We start from the raw sequence: 27891 nt of genomic DNA, 5'->3' as shown, positions 1-27891 counted from the left end.
GTATACTGTTACTTTTACACAACCCCATGGCATCCACAGTATAATGCACATTCAATAAAGTAAACCTAAAGTAGATGTAAAACTTACATATGAGTCTGAAGGATGTTATGTGCTTAATATTATTACTGCAAATAAATAGCTTTTCAATATTTTAAAACTACAATAGCTTTGTAACTTAAAATTCTGCATCACTGAACTACAGTTTGGAGAGGAAGTGATAGATGAAAAGTACAGAAGGATGGCTAAAGCCATACACTAAACATTCTAATTGTACAAACTCTGTTAGCTTTATAAAAAAAAAAAAAATCACCTAAATGTATTTTTTGTTGTATTGAACCATATCAGTCACTCACTCAGTTCAGCACGTAGCTCCGCCATATGCATTTCATCATTGGTGACATCTTCCAGGGCCCCCATCGCTTCCTAGTGCAAGGTGACATGTTGTCATCACCACGCACTAGATAGTGATGGAGCTCTTTCATCCATGCCGGTTGGATTCTATTTTGTGCGATTTTTTTATGTGTACATGTAAGTGCAATACTTTATTAAAGCAATTTTAATAAAGATTTATACCATGTGGCGCATATTTCATTCCTTTGAGCATTCGTGGAAGGGAAGAGAAAATGGATTAATCCACCGTTGGATCCATTTCTTGTCTGACTGGTTCATCTATGAGGCTTGAAGTGGAAGGTGGCTTTGTGGAGTCCATGATATATACATGCTCTTTTTGACTTCTCTGGTTAGAGGGTCAAAATATTTTGGTAAGCGCTTAATTATCCTTGGTGGTGGGATCACTTTTGTGTCTCCTTGGAGCTATTGGTGCTGGATCATCTAATGGTTTTTTTTACTCATGGAGACTGATTTACCTTAAAAAGGACTTGTTATTTATAGTGGACTCACATTGGGATTCACATCTATTTGGACTTTCATTTTTCTTTTTTTCACTCAAAACTCTGGCACAAAGTTAGTTTACTAGCGCTCCAGATTTATTTATACAATACAACACAAAACACATTACATCACTTCCAAAGTTGTATTCTGTCATACAAGAATTCTCGTAACTTTAGTAACCTCTTCATTTTTGATGAGACTAAAATGCAAAAAAACAAAACAAAAACAGATGATTATTCGTCCGATATTCTCATCATGTGTATGGGGCATTAGTGTTTAAATTGACTTTAACCACTTGCCGTCCGCCTGCTGTTTATAAATGGCAGAACGTTGGCACTCCAGGGGCGGGTTGCCATTCATAAACGCTAACCGCCATTTTTAGCTGTGCATGCTCCCTGGGAGCGCGCAGCACTGCGATCTGGTGCCCGCTGTGTCCTCCGGACACAGTGAAACACCGATCATCAGACGGGACCTCTGTATGAGGTCCCGATCATGTGATCGCTGATTGGCCAATCAGTGATCACATGCAAAGTAGTAAGCAAGATGTCACTTGTGACATCATTGCTTACTACGTGTGAAATCTGTGAATGATCACAGAGGTCACATGGTACAAGGCTATTCACAACAGCCTTGTACCATGTGACAAGCTGTGACCAATCACAGCTCACTCAGTAGTTCACAGTGGCTGCAAGAATGCAGACAGAGAGAAAGAGAAATTATTGCTTTTACATCCTATATGGGTGTAAAAGCAATCAGTGTAAAAAAAAAAAAATCTTCATCACCCCCCCACAAGTAGTACAGTGTCACCATGGTGACACTGTACTGCTAGAGTGACCGTATGTAATAAAAAAAAAAACATAATAATATAAAAAAAATCAAAATGTAAAAAAAATTTAAAAATTATTATTTTTGGTTATAAACTAATTTGGCTTATTTTTCTTTTTACTAAAAAGATAATGGAATACATTTTGGCCAAGATTTATGATGAAAGATTATGTATTAGCAAAATTTTATAAGAAAAACACTTTTTTTCAAAATTTTTGGACATTTTCATTTACATAGCAAAAAAAATAAAAATCCCAGTGGTGAATAAATACCATCAAAATAAAGCTTTATCTGTCTAAAAAAAATGGTAAAAAATTCATATGGGTACAGTGTTGCATGACCGCGCAATTGTCATTCAAAGTGTGATAGTGCTGAAAATTGCCCTGGACAGGAAGGGGGTAAAAGTGTCCGGACAGGAAGTGGCTAAATTGCTTCCGTTTGTTTTCTTCCCACATTTTGTAGAGGTCCGTAATCTTAGCATTCTCTTTGTGTGGTGTTGGGCTTCTTGTTTTATCTTATCTTCATGTGGTCATCACACTCACTGAATATGTAGTGCAAACAAAAGTTGGTTAAGAACCTCACTGATTATTTAATGTAACTATAGAAGATTGCTTAATAAATTGACCTATCAGTAACTCTAAAAGACTGCATGAAAAAAGTTGTAACATGTCACAATATAAAACAATATCATTTGTCAAAAAATTCTATTTTATCATTTAAAAAGCAGTTACTGAGATTCAGTCAAGTGACTTTGCCAAAGCTGAGATGATGTCATCAGTCTGCTGCTGGCAGGAGGAAGCATTTTCTTAGCCTTACCCATCAATCAGTTTGCAACATTGTAATTTTGTGGCAAGTTAGGTGAGAAGCTCTGACACATTTGTGAACATAGCTCAGAACTGCATGGGCACTGGAATTTATCCCTGCTTAGAAAGTAGACGCTGACCCTGGATGATGCCTTAAAGCCCAACATTTAGTTAAAAAATAAGCACAAGGGACATTACTTACCATCCCATCAGTGTGAAATGTCCCTTGTGCTGCTATATCTTGGTTTATGTAAAATTTTCCTTCTCCAATTACTCCCCTTCCCCTCCGCTGCCACAATCTTCTTGTGGGGATTAATGAAACTGAAGGAGCTGTGACAGGCAGTCATTAAGAGTGCCCAACTATGCCCATTCTTTCACTCAACTCCTCCATTCATAGAAGCTGTACTTCAGGTAGACATGCATAGATCAAAATTTGGCCAGTTCAGCAGGGACTGGACGACTGTCGATCCATGTATGGGCAAGTTGGACGTACAGAAGTCGATTTCTACCGCTATAGCTGGCAGCGCTGATCAGTGTACTGATGCCAGTGAAGTCTCTCTGCTGTCAGACTACAATAACTAAGAGAGGATTCCGCCATCCACATCAAGTGTGTGGATGGGAGAACTGGGTCATGTTTTTTCATTCAACATGCTGTTTGAAGGAAAAAAAAAAATGAGTCATGAATGGGCTGCCTTAGGCTTTAATCCATCTGGAAAGAAAAACAGATGAAGACATTTGCAGGTGGAGAACAGTGATCTTTGTAAGAGGTAATAAATATCTGTTACACTTGCACATTACTTAGTATGCATGAAGAAATGCTGTATATCTAATGATATGTCAAATTTATTACAGGCATTTATACAGAGCCGACAATTTATGCAGCTGCAACATGATTGCATATTATTGCACTGCTCTGCTCAGTCCTGCATGTCACTTCACAGAAACATAGCGCACCACACTTCTGTTCAGTAATATAAATGAAGTGTCACACTGTACACTTCTAATAAAGTTAGTTTTAAAAAAAAAGCGTGGCATCATGCAATAGAACGTGCATCACACTGCCCTCTGCTGCTCAGCTCTGTAGCCCAAATCACTGTGTGGGCAGTAGTGGTTTGGGCTGCAGAGCAGTATGAATGGTACTTTAAAATAAAGAACTTCGAGGGGCGCATGCGCGGCTGGCTCTGATGGTGGACGTGCTTTGAGAGCAGCGCCGTCCACCCGCCAGTAACCGAGCAGCTCACACCGGCCCTGGGACTGCACACAGGCTACACGGCACTGACATACAGTGCCCGCACCTCTTCAGCTATGCCACGGAGGAAAAAATCCTCTGATCAGCCCGGGAAGCTCACACAATTCTTCCCGGCCGTCGGGGCGAGATCTCAAGATGGCGGCCGCGGCTGCACGCAGGGGGACATCACAAGCGTCCAGCAGGAGGACTACATGATCCAGCAACGCGATTCCAGGCTGCAACACTCTCTCTACCCTGGGGACCCTGGTGAGTTGTCACCCCCACTGTCCCCTACATCACTCAGCCCAGTTAAATCCAGGCCACGGCTAGATCAGGACCCCAGTACAGCATCTCAGGCCGCAAACCCTCTATTGCAACCCTCTCATGCTGCCATGCCTGACTTAGACGCATTCCCTGCGTCTGACATGCCCTTGACAGAGATATGCATGAAAAGTATGCTTACATCATTGCGCCAATCTCTACACAATGATATTTTTACGTCACTCACCCAACTATCAACTATAGTACAGCAACAAGAACGCAGAATAGGCCACATTGAAAATAACATGGGAGACATAATTACGGCGCACAACAGCTTGATTGACGCACATGCGGATCACTCAACCGATATTGAGCAAATCAACCTAAAACTAGCCGACTTGGAAGACAGGTCACGCCGCAACAACATTAAGTTCAGAGGCATCCCTGAATCTATCACCAATGGCGACCTATTACCATACATACAGCACTACATCAAAATCCTCCTTCCATCAGTCTCTGACATTGAGATCGCAATTGACCGTGCGCACCGCCTACCGAAACCCTCCTTCTTACCGGCTACCATCCCTAGAGATGTATTAGCCCGCATTCATTTCTACCATGTAAAAGACAAACTTATGTCGGCGGCCCGGAATCCACCGCCACTGCCGCCATCTCATGCAAATCTCCGCCTATATGCTGATTTATCTAAAGCTACCCTCCTCAACAGAAAAAGAATGGTATCCATCACCAAGGCCCTCAGAAACCACGGCATAGCCTACCAATGGGGCTTTCCCACCAAATTAACGGTGCGGCAACATGGTAGGATTTTTACCATTAAAACACTGGAGGCAGGCCTGGATTTACTTAAAACCTGGAATATCCTCCCTGCGGAATCACAAGATCCCGCGCATAGCTCTATGGAAGCAACATAACCCTTACAAGACAAATTTTCTACTGTAACATGCTCACATTTTCTCCCAGGACCCACTTCTTAACTTGATATTTCTGGCGTTCGGCCTAGACCCTTTGAAGTTCGCACTACGTGTTATAATAGGCTTGACTCCCTCTGGCGGTCAAGTCCATTCGCATCCCCCAATTTTTTCTTCTAAGTAGCAATGTTGGCTACTTGGTCATATTTGCATTTTTTGCAAATGGTTTTTTACTGTTCTCTCTACCCTTCCATTTCCTTTCCCTTGGCACCACTGGACACCCACTCAAGACCCAAGTGTTAATTACCTCAACTCCTCATGGAACACCCCCCTCAATGCTCTGATTGAGCGAACGTCCTACCACCCCCACCTGAATAGCTATTTTTTTGGAAAACACAACATCATGCACTCCTCTCAAATAACACACCAGATTACGGAAAAACTGGAAACCACGCTTACCAATGCTTAATCTTACATCCTTAAATGTTCGTGGCCTAAATTCACCATATAAACGATCGCTACTATCCAAAGAAGCAAGGAAATTACGAGCGGACATACTCTTTATACAGGAAACACACTTCGCTACCCAAAAGACACCCAAATTATACATTCTTCGTTTCTCCCAACTGTTCATGGCAAATAACCCCAAAAAGAAAAATGGAGTGATTACGGCCATTAATGACTCTCTCTCCTTCCATGTCCTATCACAGACGTCGGACCCACAAGGCCGCTACCATATATTGGTGTGTAAAATAAACGACAAGACCTATACTTTAGTGAATGTCTATGGCCCGAACTGCAAACAGCTACGTTTCTACCGTAAACTCTACAAAGTCATTTCTCCACTTAAACAAGGGAAACTCATCCTCGGTGGAGACTTCAACATTGTAGGTAACTCGGACATAGACTCATCTTCCACCTTGAAATCCACAAAACTATCCCTTAACCAATTTCTTCATGACAATGACTTATATGACATCTGGAGATGTCAGCACGGTTCTGAAAGAGATTATACCTACTACTCTCCCCCACATCTTTCGTACTCACGAATAGACATGTTTATAACGGACAAATGGACATTACAACATGTGACGTCATCCAAAATAGAGACTATAACCTGGTCCGATCATGCCCCAATCCAAATAACATTAAATGATGATCAAAATATGGCGATCCCACCGATTTGGAGACTCAATTCTTCACTTCTAACGTCACCGGACAATCAGAAGCATATTCAGGAAGCTCACAAACTCTTTTTTGATACCAATGTCACCCCTGATATATCCATCACCACACTTTGGCCGGCTTACAAGGCCTACATGAGAGGTATCCTCATACAATTAAATTCCCGCACTAAGAGACAACGTTCTCAACAAGTCGACCAACTCATGACCTCCATTCGCCTAAATGAACGACTCAATAAACAACATCCAACTCCCTCCACAACCGCGACACTAAACGCGGATAGAAATAAATTACGCACCATTTTACTACACACATACGATGCCAATCTGCAAAGATCGAAAGCTAAATTCTATGCACTCGGTAACAAAGCAAACTCACTTCTTAGCAAGATCATTAAACAAAAACGACTTAAAACCAAAATACCCATAATTCGACACCCTACTTCGCACGTTCCCTTGACAAATCCCCGAGATATAGCCAATGCCTTCGCGACTTACTATCAGACACTATATAACTTAAAAGATGACACTAATACAACCCAACCAACAACGCAATTAATAGAGCAATTTTTACATAACACTAATCTCCCACACATAACTCCCTCTCAACTCGAATCTATATCCATACCGATTTCTCCTGATGAGGTTGGGAAAATCATACGTACCCTTCCTTTAAACAAATCACCAGGGAATGATGGTTTTACAAATGAATACTACAAAACATTCGCCACCAATCTTAACTCACACCTATCGGTCCTATATAACCATGTCGTATCCTCCGGGGAATTCCCCCAAGAAATGTTACAGTCCATAATCACTACCATTCCGAAACCTGGTAAAGACCCCCAACTAGTACAAAATTACAGACCAATTTCGCTTCTTAACACGGATATAAAAATATATGCTAAGATAATCGCCCTCAGACTACTCCCCTACCTACCGACCTTAATTCACCCAGACCAAGTGGGATTTATTCCTGGTAGACAGGCGCCTGACGCCACTAGACGTATCATATCTTTACTACACCACCTTGAATCAGATACCCAACCCTCGCTCCTGCTATCGCTTGATGCAGAAAAAGCATTTGACCGAATACATTGGCAGTTTATGTCGTACACGCTCCAAAAATTTGGAATATCTGATTGGATGTTATCAGCTATTCTGTCCCTTTACTCTAAGCCTTCAGCAAGAGTTCTGACCAATGGCACACTATCTCAACCCTTCTACATATCCAACGGAACTAGGCAAGGATGCCCACTATCCCCTATAATTTTTGCCCTACTCATTGAACCACTAGCAACCAACCTTAGGAATGACCCTAATTTCACGGGAATTAAATTCCTAACTTCCGAACACAAGATTAGCCTATTTGCTGATGACATTATCCTAATGGTCACTAACCCGTACAAATCCCTCAAGTCGATAAGAATGCATATACAAAATTACGCATCCATATCTTACTACAAGCTCAATGAGCCCAAATCATCTATATTGAACTTACACACGCCTGAGAACACCCAAAAACTACGTTCTAAGCACTTCCCTTTTACTTGGGAAAAACTTAGCATCCTATATCTGGGAATTAAACTTACGGCAAGGACAAACCAACTCTATAATACTAATTTTAAACCATTACTTGAATCTATCCCGCAAGAGATTAAAGGATTACGCACCACTACCCTCTCGACATTAGGTAGAATGGCGACAGTTAAAATGTCCATACTACCCAAGATACTCTACATCTTTCGCACTCTCCCTATCCCAGCCCCTCACACTTTCTTCACGAAACTCCAGGCAATATTGAACAAATTCCTTTGGAACTCGAAAAAGCCCAGATGTGCCACAAACCTTCTAATCCGTCCTCCATCCAGAGGGGGTGCGGGTCTCCCACATGTGAAATCGTACTACCATGCCGCTCTACTTGATCAGCTCTTCTTTTGGAGACAGCCCACAATAAGCAAAACCTGGACTATGATGGAAACTTCCCTGTTACTACCGCACACCTTGTCAGATTTATTATTCGTACCCCGTGGAGCACACCCTACTAATTTACTCAACCACCCATGCATACAAGCTTCCTTATTAGCTTGGTATGACATCATTGCCCATAGTCACTTACGCAAAGATAACCTTCAAATTCCCACTCCGCTCACATCCCTACATTTCCTTTCCCCCCATTTAAACCTAACTCTATGGATAAACCATGGAATATTGAATATACAAGACTTATATACTAAAAATACATAAGATTCATTTCAGACTATTCAAGGGAAATACCAAATCCCGGCTACTGAACATTTCACATATATACGTATAGCCCATATCTTACACAAGGTACCTGTGCCACTCAGCGTAAAAATACCAGCAACAGCACAACAATTCTTCCAAAGGACAACTTATCCAAAAAAAGGTATATCAACTTTTTACACACTTCTAGTGGAAGCACAATTTACCACATACACCTCATCCCTTGCGAACTGGGAGAAAATAATCTCCCAGCCCATTTCTCCCAGTACGTGGGAGAAAACCTTCACTACCACTTTCAAGGCTTCAAAGTGCAGCTCACATTGGGAAGCATATCTGAAAATAATTCACCAATGGTACTTAACTCCTGTTAAGCTGTCCTTATTTTACCCTCAGCACTCCCAAAGTTGTTGGAGACATTGTGGTGAACTAGGCTCACTTTTCCACTTAATGTGGGCGTGTAAATCCCTCACCTCCTACTGGAAACAAGTTTTCCGGATAATCTCCTCCATCGCTAAGACGTCATTTACTCCAAACCCTGCTCTAGCGCTCCTTCATATCGGCATAAATAAAATACCACTGTCTTCTCGCATTATTACCATACACATCTTGTCAGCTGCAAAGCTCAATATCACAAGGCTGTGGCGATCTATCACCACTCCCTCTTTACACCGCTTAATAACTGACCTTAACTTTCCATGCGAGATGGAGAGAAGAACAGCCCTCCATAATTCTTCGTACCACAAATTTGAGACTTACTGGACTCGCTGGCTACAGAATCCCAACTGCATAGTAAAATGATTTTATAATATTCAAATTACACGATTTAGATTATTTAGGTGCCTCACATCCCCCCCCCTCTTTCCCCCCTCTTGCCCTCTCCAATTTTCCTATATAAATACCTACCAAAATTTCAACAAGGTTCACAAAACTAGAGCATACCTCTCATGTAACCAAGACGAGACTTTAATATCTACCCCGGCCGGTTGGCGGGGTACCTCCACTTCACCCTTTTCAATCTAGAATGTATATACCTACAGTGAACCTTATATACCGTTGTTTTTTTTTTGTTCTCTGTTATGTCGTATGCTGTATGTTTCGAAATATTTCAATAAAAACATTTGAATATAAAATAAAGAACTTCCAGTAAATGTGAAAAATTTATAAACCTAATGTAAAGGATATGATACCCGCTTCTGAAGTTCAGTCCTTTGAACCAAGATGTTTACTCCAGCTTGCGACTCAGCTTTTTTCTTTTTCAGATAATACTGCATGAGAGGGCTGTGTCCATTTAGGTTAAAAGCCATGCATGTAAACTCTGGTTCACAAAAAGTAGGATGAGACTACAAGATGAATACATTGAATTAATACATATAACATTCTGGCAAATTCTTTATATTTTACTATTACACACACACAGTCAACTTGTCACGAGAGAACTTGCGCTGTCTGTAACAATAATAGGTTTGGCATTGCTTCCTATCTATCGGGCTGACTGTGCACTGCTGAGCAGCTGAGAGAGATGGCTGTCTTCTAACTCGGCTCCTCACCTCCCAGGCATGCTTTTACTCCCGGACCAACAGGTAACGGCCATGAGTGTCATGGCAAAGTCTGTGAATACTTATGTACGTGTTGTTTTTTTTTTTCGTTTTTTTTTTTAATAAATTGCAAAGATTTCAAAACGAACTTCTTTCACATTGTCATTATGGGGTATTGTTTGTAGAATGTTGAGGAAAAAAAATGAATTTAACCCATTTTGGAATAAGGCTGTAACAGAACAAAATGTAGCAAATGGTAAGTGCTGTGAATACCTTCTGGATGCACTGTACATTGTGGGACATTTTTTTAATAAAAGGATTTGTCAAACTTTTGGGTGTGTATATTTCTAGGGTACATTCTTTTTTTTGTAAATGAGTAGGCTTACCCTATATACCCCTTACTCTTCGACATGGAAAAGGGGGGTATTATCTGGGGGCCCCTTTATTTTTAAATAAGCCTTCTGCCCGCAGACATCCACAACCACTGGGCCAGGTTTGTGGGGAAGAGGCCCTTGTCTTCATCAACATAAGGACAAGGTGCTTTGCCAAGGGGTCTTGTGGGGTGGAGGTTTAAGCGCACGCTCATCCTCATTTCTGGCCACCCAGGCTGTATGCTTGGATAAGGGTCTTGTATGGATTTTTAGGGAACCTGACTTTACTTCCTTCTTTTCTGCATGAGGATCCCCTTTAAAATCCATACCAAACTCGAAAGTTCTGGCAAGAAATTTTGGGGAGACCCCATGCCATTTTTTTTTTTTCATGGTGTTCATCTTAACTGGTTTAACTCTGCCCTATAACAGAAATATTGCTACAGGGCGGACTCTCTGCACAGAATCATGTACAGTATATATACACATGTTTCAAGCTCCTGCCTGTAACAGGCCGGGGGGTGTCCGCACGCGCTGATACCAAGATTCGGTGCCCGACCGAATAATCAGCAATTGGCCTGGATCTGCTGATGGATCCTTGGCCTATCACACATCCTGTACCTGTGTTTTCATTTACACAGGTACAGGAAATGCAATCTTCTCTCTGGGCATATTCCATCCCAGAGAGAGAAGAAAGCAGATCCACATGAGTAAAAGAAAAAAAAACACACACACGCACGCACACATTTAACCCCCTGATCACCCCCCAGTAAACCCTTTCACTGTCCTGTCACCAGTGTCATTAATACAGTGTAGATTTTTTTAATGATCACTATTAGTGTCACCGGCGACTTTAGATAGCGTTGACATCCCTCCTAGATAGCGTCAGATTGCCCTCCACTACATCAGTCATCACATTTAACCCCTTGAATGCCAGGAACACGTTCACATACACAATAAACCTCCATACACAATAAACTGCTAGTACAGTGTCTGAACAGATCAATATCTTTGATCAGATCAGCACTTTACCAGCGTTCACACTAGTATAGTGTCCACAAAAATGCAGCGTTAGCAGGTTCAGCCCCATCACCTGCATTTAGCCCCTACACTTAACCCTCCCCCTTCTCCCCTAGCAAGTGCAGTGTCAGTAGGTCACTGTCACTTGGTACATTGCATACAAAACTGCAGGGTTTGCAGAATCAGGCCTAATCTCTGCTAGCACTTGCAGGTAAATTTTTTTTGTAGCGGTTCAAGAAGTCCTGGACAGCCAGGTGCTCTTTTTCCCGTGAGTCGCATTAGGTACCTATACATTTAGTGGACAAAAATGTCCAATGAAAGGTACTCTAGTGAAGAGGCCTACAGGATTGAGTATGTCAGATGAGAGCGAAGGGGAAGCCTCACTGACAGAATCAGGCTCAGAATACGAACCTGTAGTCACAGCGGCACCCTGACAGATAGCTCAGACGATGGAGTAGAGGTCCCTGCTAAGGTCAGACGTACTCGACCCCGTTCCCAGGTTGCTGAGATGTTACAATTGTATGATGATTCTCATATGCAGCAGAGTGCCAGTACTAGTGCTGCTCAACCTTTCAGCGAACTGGCGAGCACCAGCAGCCTAGTACATCCTGGTCCTATACATACCAGCACTGCAATATCACTTGATGACATGGGGAGTGCCATAAGTGCAGTACAAGCTGGTGCAGTGGCTAGTACAAGTATTGTCCCACAGCCACCAAGAATTCGAACACAGGCCTGTAGAGCTCATAGTGACCTTCCAGATGTGATTGCAAATCCTGATTAGCAGCCCACAGATTCTGCAGCACCTGTACTTCCCCCATTCACTGCCCAACCCGGAATTCAGGTGGGATCAGCAAATTTACCTACTCCCCTTGATTTTTTTGGAGCAGTTTTTCATGGAAGATTTGTATGCATTGATTGTGGATCAAAGCAATTTATATGCACAACAGTTTATCACCACCAACCCATATTCAAACCTTGCTAGACCATTTGCATGGAAACCTATTACGGTTTCCGAATTTAACGTTTTTTTGGGCCTAAACCTCAACATGGGCATTACTAAAAAAAAAAAAAAAATGAATTGCGGTTGTATTGATCCACAGACCTGTTTCATCATGTGCCCGTTGTGACGGGAGTCACTTTGGGTGGGGTGCCTGTGGAACCCAGCTCACTTTGAAGAGGTGGGGAGTCCCCTGTCTCAGCTCCCCATTTCTCTCTTATGTGTAAATCACCCTGTGCCTGTTAGGGGTACAGGGTGATCTGTCCTAATATTGTGTGGGCTTTGTCTCAGACTGTGTAGACATGTTTAGGAGATAGATGGGGTGGGGTTTTTTGATTGTTTAATGTTATGTGGCTGTATCCCATTGTTCTATTTGGCCTGGCTTGGGAGAAAACTATTATGGTATGTATGTGTTTATGTGTATTAACTTAGTGGAGGGGGTGTCTCCAGCAGCCCTCCCTCTTGATGGGACTGTCTGCTGATGTGAAGTTTGAATACCTGTGTGTCTCTTGTTGCTAAATGTAGATTGACCCACCTTGTGTCATTATGCAGGGAGGGTGGATTGTCCCCTGAGTGTATATATCTTGTATCTGTGTTCAAATAAACTAGCCTCCCCTCTGATGATGTGCTCTGCACGAAAGGCCTAAGGAGGAGTCAACAGAGCTTGACGTCACAGCCACCTGGAGCCATGAGGAGGCCCGGTGGCCATCTTTATTAAGGGGTCAGTACTACTCTTCACCATTACAGGCATTTTTTAGAGTTCATACTACCCTGTTTTATTTGTGCATACTTCGAATAAAGTGTTTTTTAAAATACTACACTATGGGCACCTTTTTGGCTCCCAAATGGAGCTAATTGATTTCTAGGACATCTGATTGCAATCCACTACCACCAGAGGGAGGGAGCTCTGTACCCAGGCTGTGTACCCGTCTAACCTTAAGGGGACCTCTGGACCTAGCAGTTTTGTTTCACCAAGACAAGATTACCTACCTGTAGATGGGAACTCACGTACTCCGCCTTCCTAAATGATCCGGGTGGATATTGATTACATGCACAATATATATGCGCGTCCGGTGAGTGCGCACTTTTATCACTTGTTCCTGTCACTACTTGCCTTGGTATACTGCTACAACAAGTGGATCATATTTTATGAACGGTTTATTTGTGCTTCCAGATATTTTATGGGACATTTATTATTCATTTACCACTCATTTATACTTCTCATATCCATTGCTATTACTTATGCGCTGCACTTTACTTTATTTATTTATTTTCTTATGAGGTTTGCTGTGATTACCTTGAGTGCATTTGCTGCTGATTTTAGAACGCTCACTTTTTATGTATTTATAGTCTTGTATGGTCGGCTGTGGTGTCTGTTGTCGGTGTTCGGACAGGGAAGCGGTAGTCTAACGGAAGTACTCAAGCACAGTCTGGGTCGGTTCCGTTACACCAGTGTTCTCTGCTACCATGGCCATACATAGATATGAGAATATAATGCGATTTATGCATTTCAACAACAATACACTGTCGTCCGCGGAGTGACCCTGAATTTGACCAGCTCCACAAAAGTTGGCCCCTCACAAATCACCTTATCCAAACATTTGCAGATGTCTATACTCCCCAGCAAAACATCTGTGTTGATGAGTCCCTCAGTTTTTCTGGCCTCCTTGCATTTAAACAATTTATCCCCAGCAAGCGTGCCAGATATGGGGTCAAGATGTATAAGATCTGTGAGAGGGCAACAGGCTATACATGTAAGTTTCGGATTTACAAGGGAAACGATAGTCACGTGGGGCCCTCCGGATGCCCAGACTACATGGGGAGCAGTGGCAAGATAGTTTGGGACTTGGTGTCATCCTTTTTCCAAGCGTGCCACTATTTAGACGTTTGTACAATCTTGAAATTGGCGCATATGGCACCGTGTGACCTAATCACTGGGCCTTCCCAGCTTGTAAATACCCGTGACCCATGACCCCTTTTCAGAAAGTAGACACCCAAAGGAATTTGATAAGAAGCATGGTGAGTATTTTGCAGATCTCGTTTGTTGCTACAAGTTTTGGGAAAATGAAGAAAAAAAACAAAATATTTTTTCTTTTCTTTTATTTTTCAAAGCATTGTGAGAAAAAAAAAATCCTTGGGGTGTCTACTTTCCAAAAAGGGGTCATTTGGAGGAGTTTGGTGCTATCCTGGTATTTCCTCTGAAACTGATAGAAAATGAAAAAATGAATTGAGGAAGTTACACACCTCCAGGCTTTCAAAGTCGTTATTGGATTTCAGGTTCCTGTATGTGGCTAGGCTCCCAAAAAGTCTCACACATGTGGTATCCCCACTCGGTAGAGTAGCAGAATGTATTTTGGGGTGTTATTCTACATACACCCATGGCAAGTGTGAGCAATATATCATTTAAGTGACCAAAAAAGAAAAAAGTTTGTCATTTTCCAAAAACTTGTGGAAAATAAAAAATAAATCTTCCACTCAACATGCCTCTCAGCAGATAACTTAGGGTGTCTACTTTCCAAAATGGGGTCGTTTGGGGGTGTTTGTACTGCCTTGGTATTTTAGCACCTCAAGAAATGTGATAAACAATCAGAAGAAAGTAAAAGCTGTGTAAATTCCAGTATCTATACCATAGTTTGTAGATGCTATAACTTTCACACAAACCAATTAATATACAGTTTTTGGGATTTTTTTTTTACCAAAGACATGTAGCAAAATACATTTTGGCCTAAATTTATGATGAAATTTGAGTATTTTTTATGACAGAAATTAGAAAATCTTGCTTTTTTTGCTCCATTTTTGGTCTTTTTTCCTTTATAGCGAAAAAAAAAAAACTCCAGAAGTGATCAAATACCACCAACAGAAATCTCTATTTGTGTGAAAACAAGGAAAATAATTTTATGTACAGTACTGCTTGAATTGTCAGTTAAACTAGCACAGCGCCGTATACCAAAAAACGGCGTAAATTCCAATATCTATACCGCCATTTGTAGATGCTATAACTTTCACACAAACCAATATGCTGTTGTTGGGGTTTTTTTTTGTTATACCAAAGACATACAGCAAAATACATTTTGGCCTAAATTTATGACGATATTTGAATTTATTGGATACATTTTATAACAGAAATGAGAATCTTTTTTTTTCCCAAATTTTCAGTCTTTTTTTGTTTATGGCACAAAAAATCCCCAGAGGTGATCAAATACCATCAAAAGAAATAGCTATTTGTGTGAAAAAAAACAACATAAATTTAATTTATGTACAGTATTGCATGACCGCACAATTGTCAGTTAAACTAGCGTAGCGCTGTATAGCAAAAAATGGTGTAAATTGCAGTATCTATACCATAGTTTGTAAACGCTATAACTTTCACACAAAGCAATTAATACACTTATTGGGATTTTGTTTTTACCAAAGACATGCAGTAAAATACATTTTGGCCTAAATTTATGACCATCTTTGAGTTTACTATGCATTTTTTATGGCGAAAGTAAAAAATATTTTTCAAAATGTTCGGGGTTTTTTGTTTATAGCACAAAAAATAATAATAAACTAGAGGTGATCAAATACAACCAAAGGAAAGCTCTATTTGTGTGAAAAAAAGGACATAAATTGTGTTTGGGTACAATGTTGCATGACTGCGAAATTACCAGTTGAAATAGCACAGCTCCATAATGCAAAAAATGGCATGGTAAGGAAATGGGGGGGGGGGGTAAATCCTCTGGAGGGCAAGTGATTAAAATCATACGGAACCAAAAAGGCCTAGTATGAATTTTGGGGAGAACCTCACACAGTTTGTTTTTTTTTGTTACACTACACCTGCTGTTTGTTTACATTCACCTGCAAGCTGGGAATCCCTAATCAGCTGACAGCCTAATGTGCTAGGTGTGAATGGGTCACTGGTTGTTAGATTGCTGGCACCTTCCGGCATCCTAACAAACAGGAGGAAGCTGTCACATTTAGCAGTGGTAGTAATACCACTGCTAAATGTTTTGCTTCGCTCTGCAGTTGGAGTTTCATTCAGCCAAACACCCATTCGTTTGACTGTTCACATATGTAAGAGGGGCTATGTGGTTGGCTAGAGTTGGTACCAAAAGCACAAGTCCCTACCCCCACTCCTGTCCTACTAGAACAGCCTCTCAACCAGGGTGCCCAGGCACCCTGAGGTGCCTTGAGGATTTTTCAGGGGTGCCTTGGCAAAATGTCTACAAATTGCCAAAAAATTGTATACAAGACAGTGGGTGGAGCAACTCTGTCTTTTAGTTACACAAAGCCATAGGTTTTCATTGTGTACCATTACAACCTTCTAGCCACTGGCATCCTGACAACCAATGACATCATCAGTTAAGGAGGATGTCAGCTGCCTGCACAGCATCCTAGTTTGACACTCCCTTGCCCCTCTCCATCAATGGGAGAGAAGAGAAACATTGGAATACTAGTCAGTACCAGTGTGCAAAAGTGTATTTGTTTTGGAATAATAAATCACCTGTAATGTCGGGTGTCCTACACGTGTGGATGTTGCTGCGTTATATAAAATTATTAGAATAGTTTCACATTTTAGAATGAGGTGCCTCTTTAAAATTATAGACAGTCTTGAGGCACCCCTCAAGACACCTTTAGAATACTTTGACACAGTTCCCTAAATATGGCTAATGTGTAAGGTAAAGTGGGGTAAATGCTTTTGCAAAATCCAAGTATACCACATCCATCGCCACCCCTCTGTCCAAGGATTTGCTCACCTCCTCAAATAGAAATCAGATTTGTTTTACAACTTCTGTCTTTCATGAATCCATGCTGTCTGTTGCGTAAAATATTTTTTTTCAAGCAAGAACTCATCTATGTAGTCTTATTAAACTCTCCAGTATCTTCCCAACTATAGATGTTTAACAGGTCTATACTTTTTTTAAATATAGGCACAAATCCATTGGTACTATGCCAGTCACTAATGAGTCCCTAAAAATTAGAAACAATGGCTTTGAAATGACAGAGCTCAATTCTTTAAAGTGTTACTAAACCCACAACAGTAATATCAGTCTGTATATGCAGTAAAGCATGCTCGTTATACTCACTGTGGAACCTAAGGGGTTAATCCTCTGCATTTTGTAAAAATGCGGTTTGATCCTAGCTTCTCTGATCCTCCCCTTCTTCCAGTGTCTTATCTCCTAATAAGACATATCATGTGGCAATACTGCACATGCTCAATTTGGTGTGTATTGCTATAGAGGGTTTTTTTGTTTCTTAGGAAAGTGCATGTGATCAGCACAGGGCCAATCAGCACTGTTCAGACAGAGGTCAGGGATTCTATATCCTCCTAGAGAAAACTCCTCCTACAAGCTTTAACCAGTGCTCGACTGGACACTGTTAGAAGTCACAAGACTGCTCTAACTACTGATAAGAAAAGTTATTTAGCAGTTTATATTTACTAAAATAATTGCATGTAGTGTGTACTGTGGGAGACCAGAGAGAGTGAATGCAGGGTCCTGGCTTTAGTAACACTTTAAGGACCCGTGGGTGTACGCCATCTGGTCCAGGTGCTTTATTCACTTTTATTCTGTCTAAATATTTCTGGATCTTGTCAGTTGTGAGCTATTGTGGATCATATGGGGCTGTGTCAATACCATTGTCAAGAACTCCCCCATGCTCCTTTTTATACACAGAGCTGAAAAAGGTATTTACCGTATTTTTTGCCGTATAAGACACACTTTTTCTTCCCCAAAACTGGGGGGGAAATGTCAGTGCGTCTTATGGAGCGAATATGGAGCAGCCGGTCCGGTATTTCCACCGCGGCCGTGTCAGAATACCGGGCCGGCCGCTCAGCTCTGCAGCGGGACCTTACCTGTTCCTCTATCCAGCAGCATGCTGTCTTCCCGGCTTCTGTAGTGTAGGCACTGGGCATGACAGCCGGGTGCCAAGTGCGCATGCGCAAGAAGCGGTGCTTTTTGTGAATGGTAAGGCGGTACCTGGGGCACATGACAGATCCCAGAAGCCGCCGGACCAATCACAAAGCGCAAGTGCTTCTTGCTCATGCGCACTGGGCACCCGGCTGTCATGCCGAGCGCCATTACAGAAGCCAGGAAGACAGCGCGCGGCTGGATCGAGGAACAGGTAAGATCAAACAAAAACTCTGCGGAAGTAAGAGCGGGTACCTGTCAAATTCAGGTACCTGCTCCCCACCTCCCCAAAGGTCAGCAGTCATCTGTACTGTCCGCAGTCTCTGGTCATCCCTGTGCTGTCCGCAGTCTCTGGTCATCCCTGTGCTGTCCGCAGTCTCTGGTCATCCCTGTGCTGTCCGCAGTCTCTGGTCATCCCTGTGCTGTCCGCAGTCTCTGGTCATCTCCTGTACTGTGTCTGCAGTCCATTAGTTCAGAATTTTTTTTTCCTGTTTTCTGCCTCTAAAACCTAGGTGCGTCTTATGGTCAGGTGCGTCTTATACGGCAAAAAATACGCTAATAAATCTGCCTTCTCTGTTACCAATCACCCACACTAGATTATTTTGTAAAGGGCCTACATGCTCAGACTGGACCTTTTTATTATAAATATATTTGAAGAATTTTGGGGGGTTTGTCCTACTATCTTTTGCAATCTGATGCTCGTTTTCAATTTTTGCGGCCTTGATTTCCTTTTTACATATTATGTTATATTCTTTGTAATGTTTAAGCACTTGCCTACTGAGCAGTTATACCCCCCCCCCCTTCCTGCCCAGGCCAATTTTCAGCTATCAGCGCTGTCGCACTTTGAATGACAAATTGCGCAGTCATGCAATACTATTCCCATATGAAATTTTTATAATTTTTTTTCACACAAATAGAGCACTCTTTTTGTGGTATTTAATCACTGCTGGGTGTTTTATTTTTGGAGCTATAAACAAAAAAAAAGAGCAAAAAATTTGAAAAAAAAAAGTTTGTTTCTTTTATACAATTTTGCAAAAGGGCCCTGATGATTGGTGCTAACCCGTCCTCGACCATCAGGGCCCTGATGATCGGTGCCGATCCGTCCTCTGACAATTGCTGGTTACCGGCAGTACTTTCCTCACGCTGTGACATCGTGAGGAAAGTGCAGCCGATAACCGGCAACTGCATTTACCAGTGATCTGCTGTGTCATTGGATCACGGAGATCACCGGGGGCGAACGGGAGGGCGCGTTCTGGGGGAATATCATATGATACCCTCCCAGAACTGGACAACTGCCCTGTAGCCATCATTCAGCTATAGCACAGTTGGCAAATGGTTAAATGATTATAGCGTTCCTTCATTTTTATATTTTATAAAAGCTCTTTTCTTATTATTTATAGCTTTTTTTTTTATTTTGGCCACATAGGTTTAATTTTTAGCCTTTAAACTTGTCCATGGGAGTATATTTTGCAGTGTGTTCACATATGTTTTTAAGAGCTCCCATTTCTATGTTGTGTTCATAGATGCCAATATTCCCTCCCGTCTAAGTTTTGGAGAGCAGCTCTCAGCCTTGGAAAATTAGCTCTCTTAAAGTTGAGTGTTTATTTTTCAGTATGTACTTGCTGTTTACAGCTAACAATAAATGAAATCATGTTATGGTCACTGCTACCCAGATGTTCTTTTATATCGACATTAGTAATAAGCTCTGCATGGTTTGAGATTACCAGGTCCAGCAGAGCATCATTCCTAGTTGGGGCCTCTACATAAAATTGTCTGTCCTGTAGTAGGTTTATAAACTTTTGCCCTTTAACTGTTTCCAGGTAGTTTAAATCCCCCATTATTATCACTGTCCCAGCCCTTTCAATCTGTGCAAGGAGCAGAGTCTCCACTTGCCCTTTAACACTGGGTGGCCTATAACAAACTCCAACAATTACCTTTGTAGTACACACCCCCATGTGCAGTTCCACCCATAATGCTTCAGCCTCATCACCCTCTCCATCAACTAGGTCCTCTTTCACACTCACTTTGAAATCACTTCTCACATAGAGACAGACCTTTCCTTTTTACCCGGTCTCTCCAAAAGAGAACATTGCCAGGAATATTAATAGAGCAGTATTAATTAAAAAAAACCCCAATGGTGATTAAATTCACCATAATAAAGGTCTATTTGCATGAAATTTAATTTGAGTATAGTGTTGCCCGACCAAGCAATTGGCAGTTAAAGTAGCACAGTGTTGAATAGCAAAAAAAATGACCTGGTCAGTGCATACAGTGCTTAGAAACACCGCAGCACTTAGTGAAGGACCAGCTTGGTGCACATAAACTAAAGTCATAGAAAAACTGAAAAAAAATCAGCTTTACAACAGTAAATGTTAAAACCAACCTTTTTTTCAGAATTCTTCCGAGGCCTCATACTGTAACCAGTTTTTACCGGTAACTGTTCTTTGGAGGGATACAAATCAAAAAAAGAAGAATCTGTAAGAAATAAAAATAATGACGTTTGTCAGGGAATATTTAAAGCCAGATTCCAGTTTGGGCGATAAAATAAAAAACAGATTCCCAGACAGCCCTTGAAGCAGCCATGTCTGCTATTCTCACCCTATTTCTGGTGCTGTCCCCTGGTGCAGATCCACCTGCTTGCTGATGCAGTACCAGAATTCTTCCACATTAAGGAGACTGTGAGCCCAGGGTGTCCAGGCTCCACCCTCAACTCTGGGCTCACAGAAGAATGCTGTAGAGTACAGCCCCATGTTAATATGTGGTGCTGTTCTCTGTAGCATATTGGATCTTCCTACTACTGGAAATAAAAGAGGGTGAAAAGGGCTGATTAAAAAGAACTAAAAAAAAGTTTATTGATTATTTTTATTAATGTTTATTAACCACTTTTCCACCGCCCTATAGGAGAAATGTCACTTACTGATGCGTTTCGTCACTTCCTGACTTCAACTGAGCCTCAGTTGCAGTCAGGAAGTGACGAAACGCATCAGTAAGTGACGTTGGACATTGACAGGAAGTCACAAAGCGTCCATCTTGGAAGAGGTTTTGTCCACAGGAAACTGCCAATACTTCTAATGCTGATTTTTCACTCTGTTCATGTGAACATATTTTAGGAGATGAAAGGTTTTTGCTTATGGTACATATTACACTATATTTGGTTATGTTTTACACATGTGATGACGCTGATACAACCTGGATATGACATGGAATTAAGAAACATCTTTATACGCCATTCACTGTCAACCATACAGCGCTGAGCAAACTATTGGCGCTATATAAATTCTGTATAATAATAATAACCATCTGGTAAGGTGCATATATAGAAAAGGTGAAGGCAAGGGGTCTTGCACCGCATGAACATTTGATAAGTGGAGGGCGCACAGATGTTTGGAAGATTCCTCCCTTGTACGAATACACGTTTATAATCACTTATCATCTGGTAAGGTGTATAAACTGAATAGGTGGTGGTTTATTATTCACCTGTCATAACTGTGATTTGGAAAGCACGTTATTTTATGGGGAAGTTATAGTTACACCCTCACTAGGTGGAGTGTGTGACACATTTGTACACTTTATTTTGAAGTGTTTTTTCACGTATTTTCACATATATTGAGAATGAATTTTTGAAAGTTATCATGCGTTTGATAATGCACTATTTGCGATTTTTGTTTTGTTTTTTAGGGAATTTCACAGAAGGAGTTCAAAAAAAGTTTTCCTTTTAAAGAAGGAGTCATCCTGTTAATTTGGAAGATCATTTTATAAAGAAAAATTTTGTGTGGGGTTTTACGTGTTTCTATAGAGACACTGATCTACATAAAGATGGCCTAGGCTATAAGAAAATTGCCAAGACCCTGAAACTGAGCTGCAGCACGGTGGCCAAGACCATACAGTGATTTAACAGGACAGGTTCAACTCAGAACAGGCCTCACCATGGTCAACCAAAGAAGTTGAGTGAGTGCACGTGCTCAGCGTCATAGTCAGAGGTTTTCTTTGGGAAATAGACGTATGAGTGCTGCCAGCATTGCTGCAGAGGTTGAAGGGGTGGAGGGGGTCAGCTTGCCCGTGCTCAGACCATATGCCGCACACTGCATCATATTGGTCTGCATGGCTGCCGTCCCAGAAGGAAGCCTCTTCTAAAGATGATGCACAAGAAAGCCCGCAAACAGTTTGCTGAAGACAAGCAGACTAAGGACATGGATTACTGGAACCATATGAATAAAATCATATAGTGTTGCGCTCCCAAACCTCCAATTAATATATTTAAATCACTTAATCTCTATCCTTAAAATCATATACAAAAAATGAAAATTGTGTATATATGTAAAAAATACCATCAAAAAATATTAAATTAAATAATTAGAAAAACTCCCATGATTAATACTAAAAATAATAACTGTGATTAAACATAAAATATTAATATAACTTATAGAAATTCAAATAATCAATGTGCATAAATATATAAATAAATGCAACAGTGAAGATAGTGTCCCATATAATAAAAGTGACTTTGTGCTGAAAATTAATCTTCAATCCATATTGCATGTAAATCCGTGACTGATTGTGAATCCTCCCATTAGTGCAGATGTACGCTCACCTCCTTATTTGCCTGCAATTAGGCTATATGTGCTTTTGGTTCTCCTCCTTTGGAACCTACTTGATTAGAACTCTTTCTTTGGGATAGTAGATATCCGTAATTACCGATATGTGCTGTGGGATTGATCCCTTCTCCAGAGGATTCAACTCCTCATCTCCATACGACTCTCCACATAGGAAAAAGATCTCGACATGGTGTTTTATCTTTTATAAAGATCGGTTTTATTGACTCAAAGTATGACACTCACATGTGTTGTATTCAGAAAATCATCTCACAATGTGAACCGAGTCCTCCGCTGACTGTCGGAGGTATGTAACCGTGGTCCGGCAAACGAACTGACTCCCTCCGAGTGACGTTACAGTCCCACCCCTACGCGTTACGCCACTGGTCACGTGGCTTCATCAGGGGGATTTGATTGGTCCGTCACTCTCCCATTGCCGGCTTATAAAGCACGACTCCGCCATTTTTTTGACTATCTACAGGGGGCAGCCATTTTACTGGAGGCAAATCTATTCTTAGGATGATGTCTTCTATTGCTACATGTGTTGATAATAACACATTAATCATCTCGGAGGGATACATAGTGGCATGATTCCGCAGTCAGCGTGGGTACAAACAATCTATCCAAATACATGAATCAGTTTACAATATGCTACAATATTAGCCTTCCCATATAAGGGATAAGCAAACATTATCTATTAACACATTGCAAACTTAATATATAATAAACATGATATAAAATAAATTAATTAATACAATATTTTAATCCATATTATAAAGAAACAAAATATAAAGATAAAAAATGTGTATTTAAAATAATAAAAATTATTAATAATAAATAATAATTTATTATTACAAGGTTACCCCCCACCACACAATCATATGTACAATGTTCCAGTTCACAATAGCTATTCACCATTAGAGCAACTACTACAGGACAACTCCATCCCCAACCCTTTTTTAGGGTGGGATTACAATCCCACACACAATACAGAAAGATCAGAAAGAGGGGAAAAAGAGGAGGAAGAAAAAGGAAACAAGAAAAGGAGAAGAGACCCATAGGTGAAGGCATATATAATTTGAGTGATATACCACTGACTAATGATGAGATTAAAACATTAGATAGAGGTTTGAAGTTTGCACCAACTAACAAATTGAATAAATTTGAAACATATGTAAGTGTGCAAAAATTTGTGAGAAAATTAAATTTAAAAAAATATTTCTTACAGAATCCCATTGAAATTAGTAGTCAGAGTATTGGCAATACACAACATAGCACGCTGAAAAATAAATCTTTATTCAATCCCAAAAATCAAGATAATTTATATATAAATAGTTTTAAGAAAATGGTGATGGAAGATATAGAAGAACTCAAGATCAAAACGTTCAAAGGAGAACTTGATATTAATAGAGGAATCAAGTCTCTGCAAGATAGAAACAACATAGTAGTGAGACCAGCCGACAAGGGGGGGGGAATAGTAATATTATCTAAGGACTCATATGAAATTTCTATGAGTAAAATGCTAGAAGATATTGATACTTATTGTAAATTGACTAGTAATCCTACAAAGATATATAAAACAGAATTGAGTAAATTAATACTATATGGAAAGCAAAGAAACATTTTAGATGAAAAAGAAGCGAAATACTTGGTGCCCTCGGTGAGTAAAATACCAATTCTATACTCAATACCGAAAATACATAAAAGTTTAAAAGATCCTCCTATGAGACCAATAGTTAATGGTATAGATGGGTTAACATCCAGGATTGGACAGTACATAGATCAGTTTCTTCAACCCTTGGTAGAGAAAACAAAAGCATACATTAAAGACACTACACATGTGATTAAAATTATTCAAACAGTGGAGAAGAGAAGTAATCTAATTTTAAGTACAGCAGACGTCTCTTCATTGTATACTATAATTGATCACACTGGAGCAATAGACGCAGCAACTTGGGCTTTGAATAAATATTCTTTTCTCTCTAAAAAGCAAATTAAATTTTTGATTAAATGCATTAGATTTTGTCTCAGCCATAATTATTTTTGGTATAAGGGTGAGTACTACTTGCAAGTAAGGGGTGTTGCCATGGGCGCCCGTTTTGCACCTAGTATTGCCAATTTATATATGGCAAAATGGGAGGAGGAAGTAGTATTCACTAATATAAACAACAATATAGCTGTATATGGTAGATTTATCGATGACATTATACTATTGTGGAAAGGAGACACATTATCATTGATTGATTATTACCAAAATTTGAATTTAAACACCAAAAATATTGTATTGAGTTGGAACATCAATGATAAAGAAACTAATTTTCTAGATCTGAAATTAGTGAATACAGGTGAAGGTATAATAACAAAAAATTATTTCAAGAAAACTGATCGTAATTCATATATCCCTGTTAATAGCTGTCATTATAGACCATGGATTAAAAATGTCCCGAGGGGACAATTTCTCAGGTTGAGACGTAATTGCACTAATGTTGAAGATTATAGAGAGCAAAGCCAAACACTCGTTCAGAGGTTTGTGGATAAGGGTTATAAGAGAGAAACTATATTGGATGAAAGAAGCAGAATAGAATTTATAGATAGAAAAATATTATTAGAAGAAAAAAAGATACAACATAAGGTTAAAGAACAAGAATTATCAATAATATTACCGTATAATAGACAATATAGAGATGTTCAGAAAATTATAAATAAACATTGGAATATACTCCAACTAGATAAAACCTTGAAGAATATTGTTAAGGAACGACCTAGGTTTATTTATAAAAGGGCACCGAATATTCGGGATCGAGTAGTCAAAAATGTGCTAGAACCCCCCCATACATTGAAAAAAACTTTAAGTTTCTTTAATGGAACTGGGTTTTATAAATGTGGTCGGTGCTACAGTTGTAGAAAAACACACTCTAATCCAAGATGTAGAGAGTCATTTACAAATCCGAGGAATGGAAAGCAATACAAGATAGACCAATTCATTTCTTGTGATAGTAGAGGTGTAGTGTATGCCTTAAAATGTCCATGTAATTATCTATACATAGGCCGCACAAAGAGAAGTCTTAAAGAACGCATACAAGAACACGTACATAATATTGATATTGGGTTCAAATATCATCATTTATCAGTACATTTCAAAATTCACCATAATCAAGATATAGAGAAAATAGAATTTTGGGGTATCACTAAACACAACTCACATTGGAGGGGGGATAATTTAGTACGTGAAATAAGTAAAAAGGAATCTTTTTGGATTTATGAGTTAGGTAGTTTAGCACCAGGAGGTTTGAACAAGGATTTTGATTTATCATGTTTTATTAGTGACACTTAGATTATGATAACACATATTAGACCTGTATCAGTTCACATAGTTTTCTATGTTTCTTGGGATTTTGTAGAGGTCTGGCGGGAAGTGTGGTGGGGGTACATTGGAATTGGGGGTAGGCCGGTACTTTGTTCTGATTAGCCCCCACCACATATTTCCTATACTATATACCTAAATAAGCCAGTTTGTCATTTGGTAGATAATTGGATTAGAATAGGGCCTATCCTAGTGTCATTCATGTTAGGTTTGGTTTAGAGATATACGTATACACCATTGGCATATTTACACACTATGTTGTCAGATAAGTGTGTATATATATTTTATTTTTTTAATTTTTATTTTTATTTTTATCAATTATTATTTATTATTAATAATTTTTATTATTTTAAATACACATTTTTTATCTTTATATTTTGTTTCTTTATAATATGGATTAAAATATTGTATTAATTAATTTATTTTATATCATGTTTATTATATATTAAGTTTGTAATGTGTTAATAGATAATGTTTGCTTATCCCTTATATGGGAAGGCTAATATTGTAGCATATTGTAAACTGATTCATGTATTTGGATAGATTGTTTGTACCCACGCTGACTGCGGAATCATGCCACTATGTATCCCTCCGAGATGATTAATGTGTTATTATCAACACATGTAGCAATAGAAGACATCGTCCTAAGAATAGATTTGCCTCCAGTAAAATGGCTGCCCCCTGTAGATAGTCAAAAAAATGGCGGAGTCGTGCTTTATAAGCCGGCAATGGGAGAGTGACGGACCAATCAAATCCCCCTGATGAAGCCACGTGACCAGTGGCGTAACGCGTAGGGGTGGGACTGTAACGTCACTCGGAGGGAGTCAGTTCGTTTGCCGGACCACGGTTACATACCTCCGACAGTCAGCGGAGGACTCGGTTCACATTGTGAGATGATTTTCTGAATACAACACATGTGAGTGTCATACTTTGAGTCAATAAAGCCGATCTTTATAAAAGATAAAACACCATGTCGAGATCTTTTTCCTATGTGGAGAGTCGTATGGAGATGAGGAGTTGAATCCTCTGGAGAAGGGATCAATCCCACAGCACATATCGGTAATTACGGATATCTACTGTCCCAAAGAAAGAGTTCTAATCAAGTAGGTTCCAAAGGAGGAGAACCAAAAGCACATATAGCCTAATTGCAGGCAAATAAGGAGGTGAGCGTACATCTGCACTAATGGGAGGATTCACAATCAGTCACGGATTTACATGCAATATGGATTGAAGATTAATTTTCAGCACAAAGTCACTTTTATTATATGGGACACTATCTTCACTGTTGCATTTATTTATATATTTATGCACATTGATTATTTGAATTTCTATAAGTTATATTAATATTTTATGTTTAATCACAGTTATTATTTTTAGTATTAATCATGGGAGTTTTTCTAATTATTTAATTTAATATTTTTTGATGGTATTTTTTACATATATACACAATTTTCATTTTTTGTATATGATTTTAAGGATAGAGATTAAGTGATTTAAATATATTAATTGGAGGTTTGGGAGCGCAACACTATATGATTTTATTCACATTTTTTTCACATTGGTAGTTATGTGTTAGATGTTTGCGATCCGACTACATAGAGGATATATATTTTATGGTGTACAATAGGGAGCCTTTTTTTCTGTTTTCTGGCTCGCAAGATACTTTAAATATTTTACTGGAACCATATCCTGTGGTCTGATGAGACCAAGATAAACTTATTTGGTTCAGATGGCGTCAAGCGTGTGCAGCAGCAAT

General features: G+C 39.9%; 1 protein-coding gene across 1 annotated transcript in view; it reads right to left on the bottom strand.

The window, feature by feature from the left end:
• Positions 1 to 964: 964 nt before the first annotated feature.
• Positions 965 to 27891, bottom strand: part of FAM227A (family with sequence similarity 227 member A) — a 101593-nt gene continuing 74666 nt past the window's right edge. The window contains exons 9-11 of the mRNA XM_089681986.1: positions 20563 to 20654; positions 9556 to 9708; positions 965 to 1090 (exon numbers count right to left, since the gene is read on the bottom strand). Coding sequence (XP_089538112.1) covers positions 1076 to 1090; positions 9556 to 9708; positions 20563 to 20654 — 260 coding nt within the window. The 3' untranslated portion in view covers positions 965 to 1075. The remainder of the gene's footprint in view (positions 1091 to 9555; positions 9709 to 20562; positions 20655 to 27891) is intronic.

This window comes from Staurois parvus, unplaced genomic scaffold, assembly GCF_062004578.1.
Source record: "Staurois parvus isolate SC_StPar_1 unplaced genomic scaffold, SC_StPar_1.0 ptg000282l, whole genome shotgun sequence".
Taxonomy (NCBI): Eukaryota; Metazoa; Chordata; class Amphibia; order Anura; family Ranidae; genus Staurois; species Staurois parvus.
This window is presented reverse-complemented; position numbering and strand designations above follow the sequence as displayed.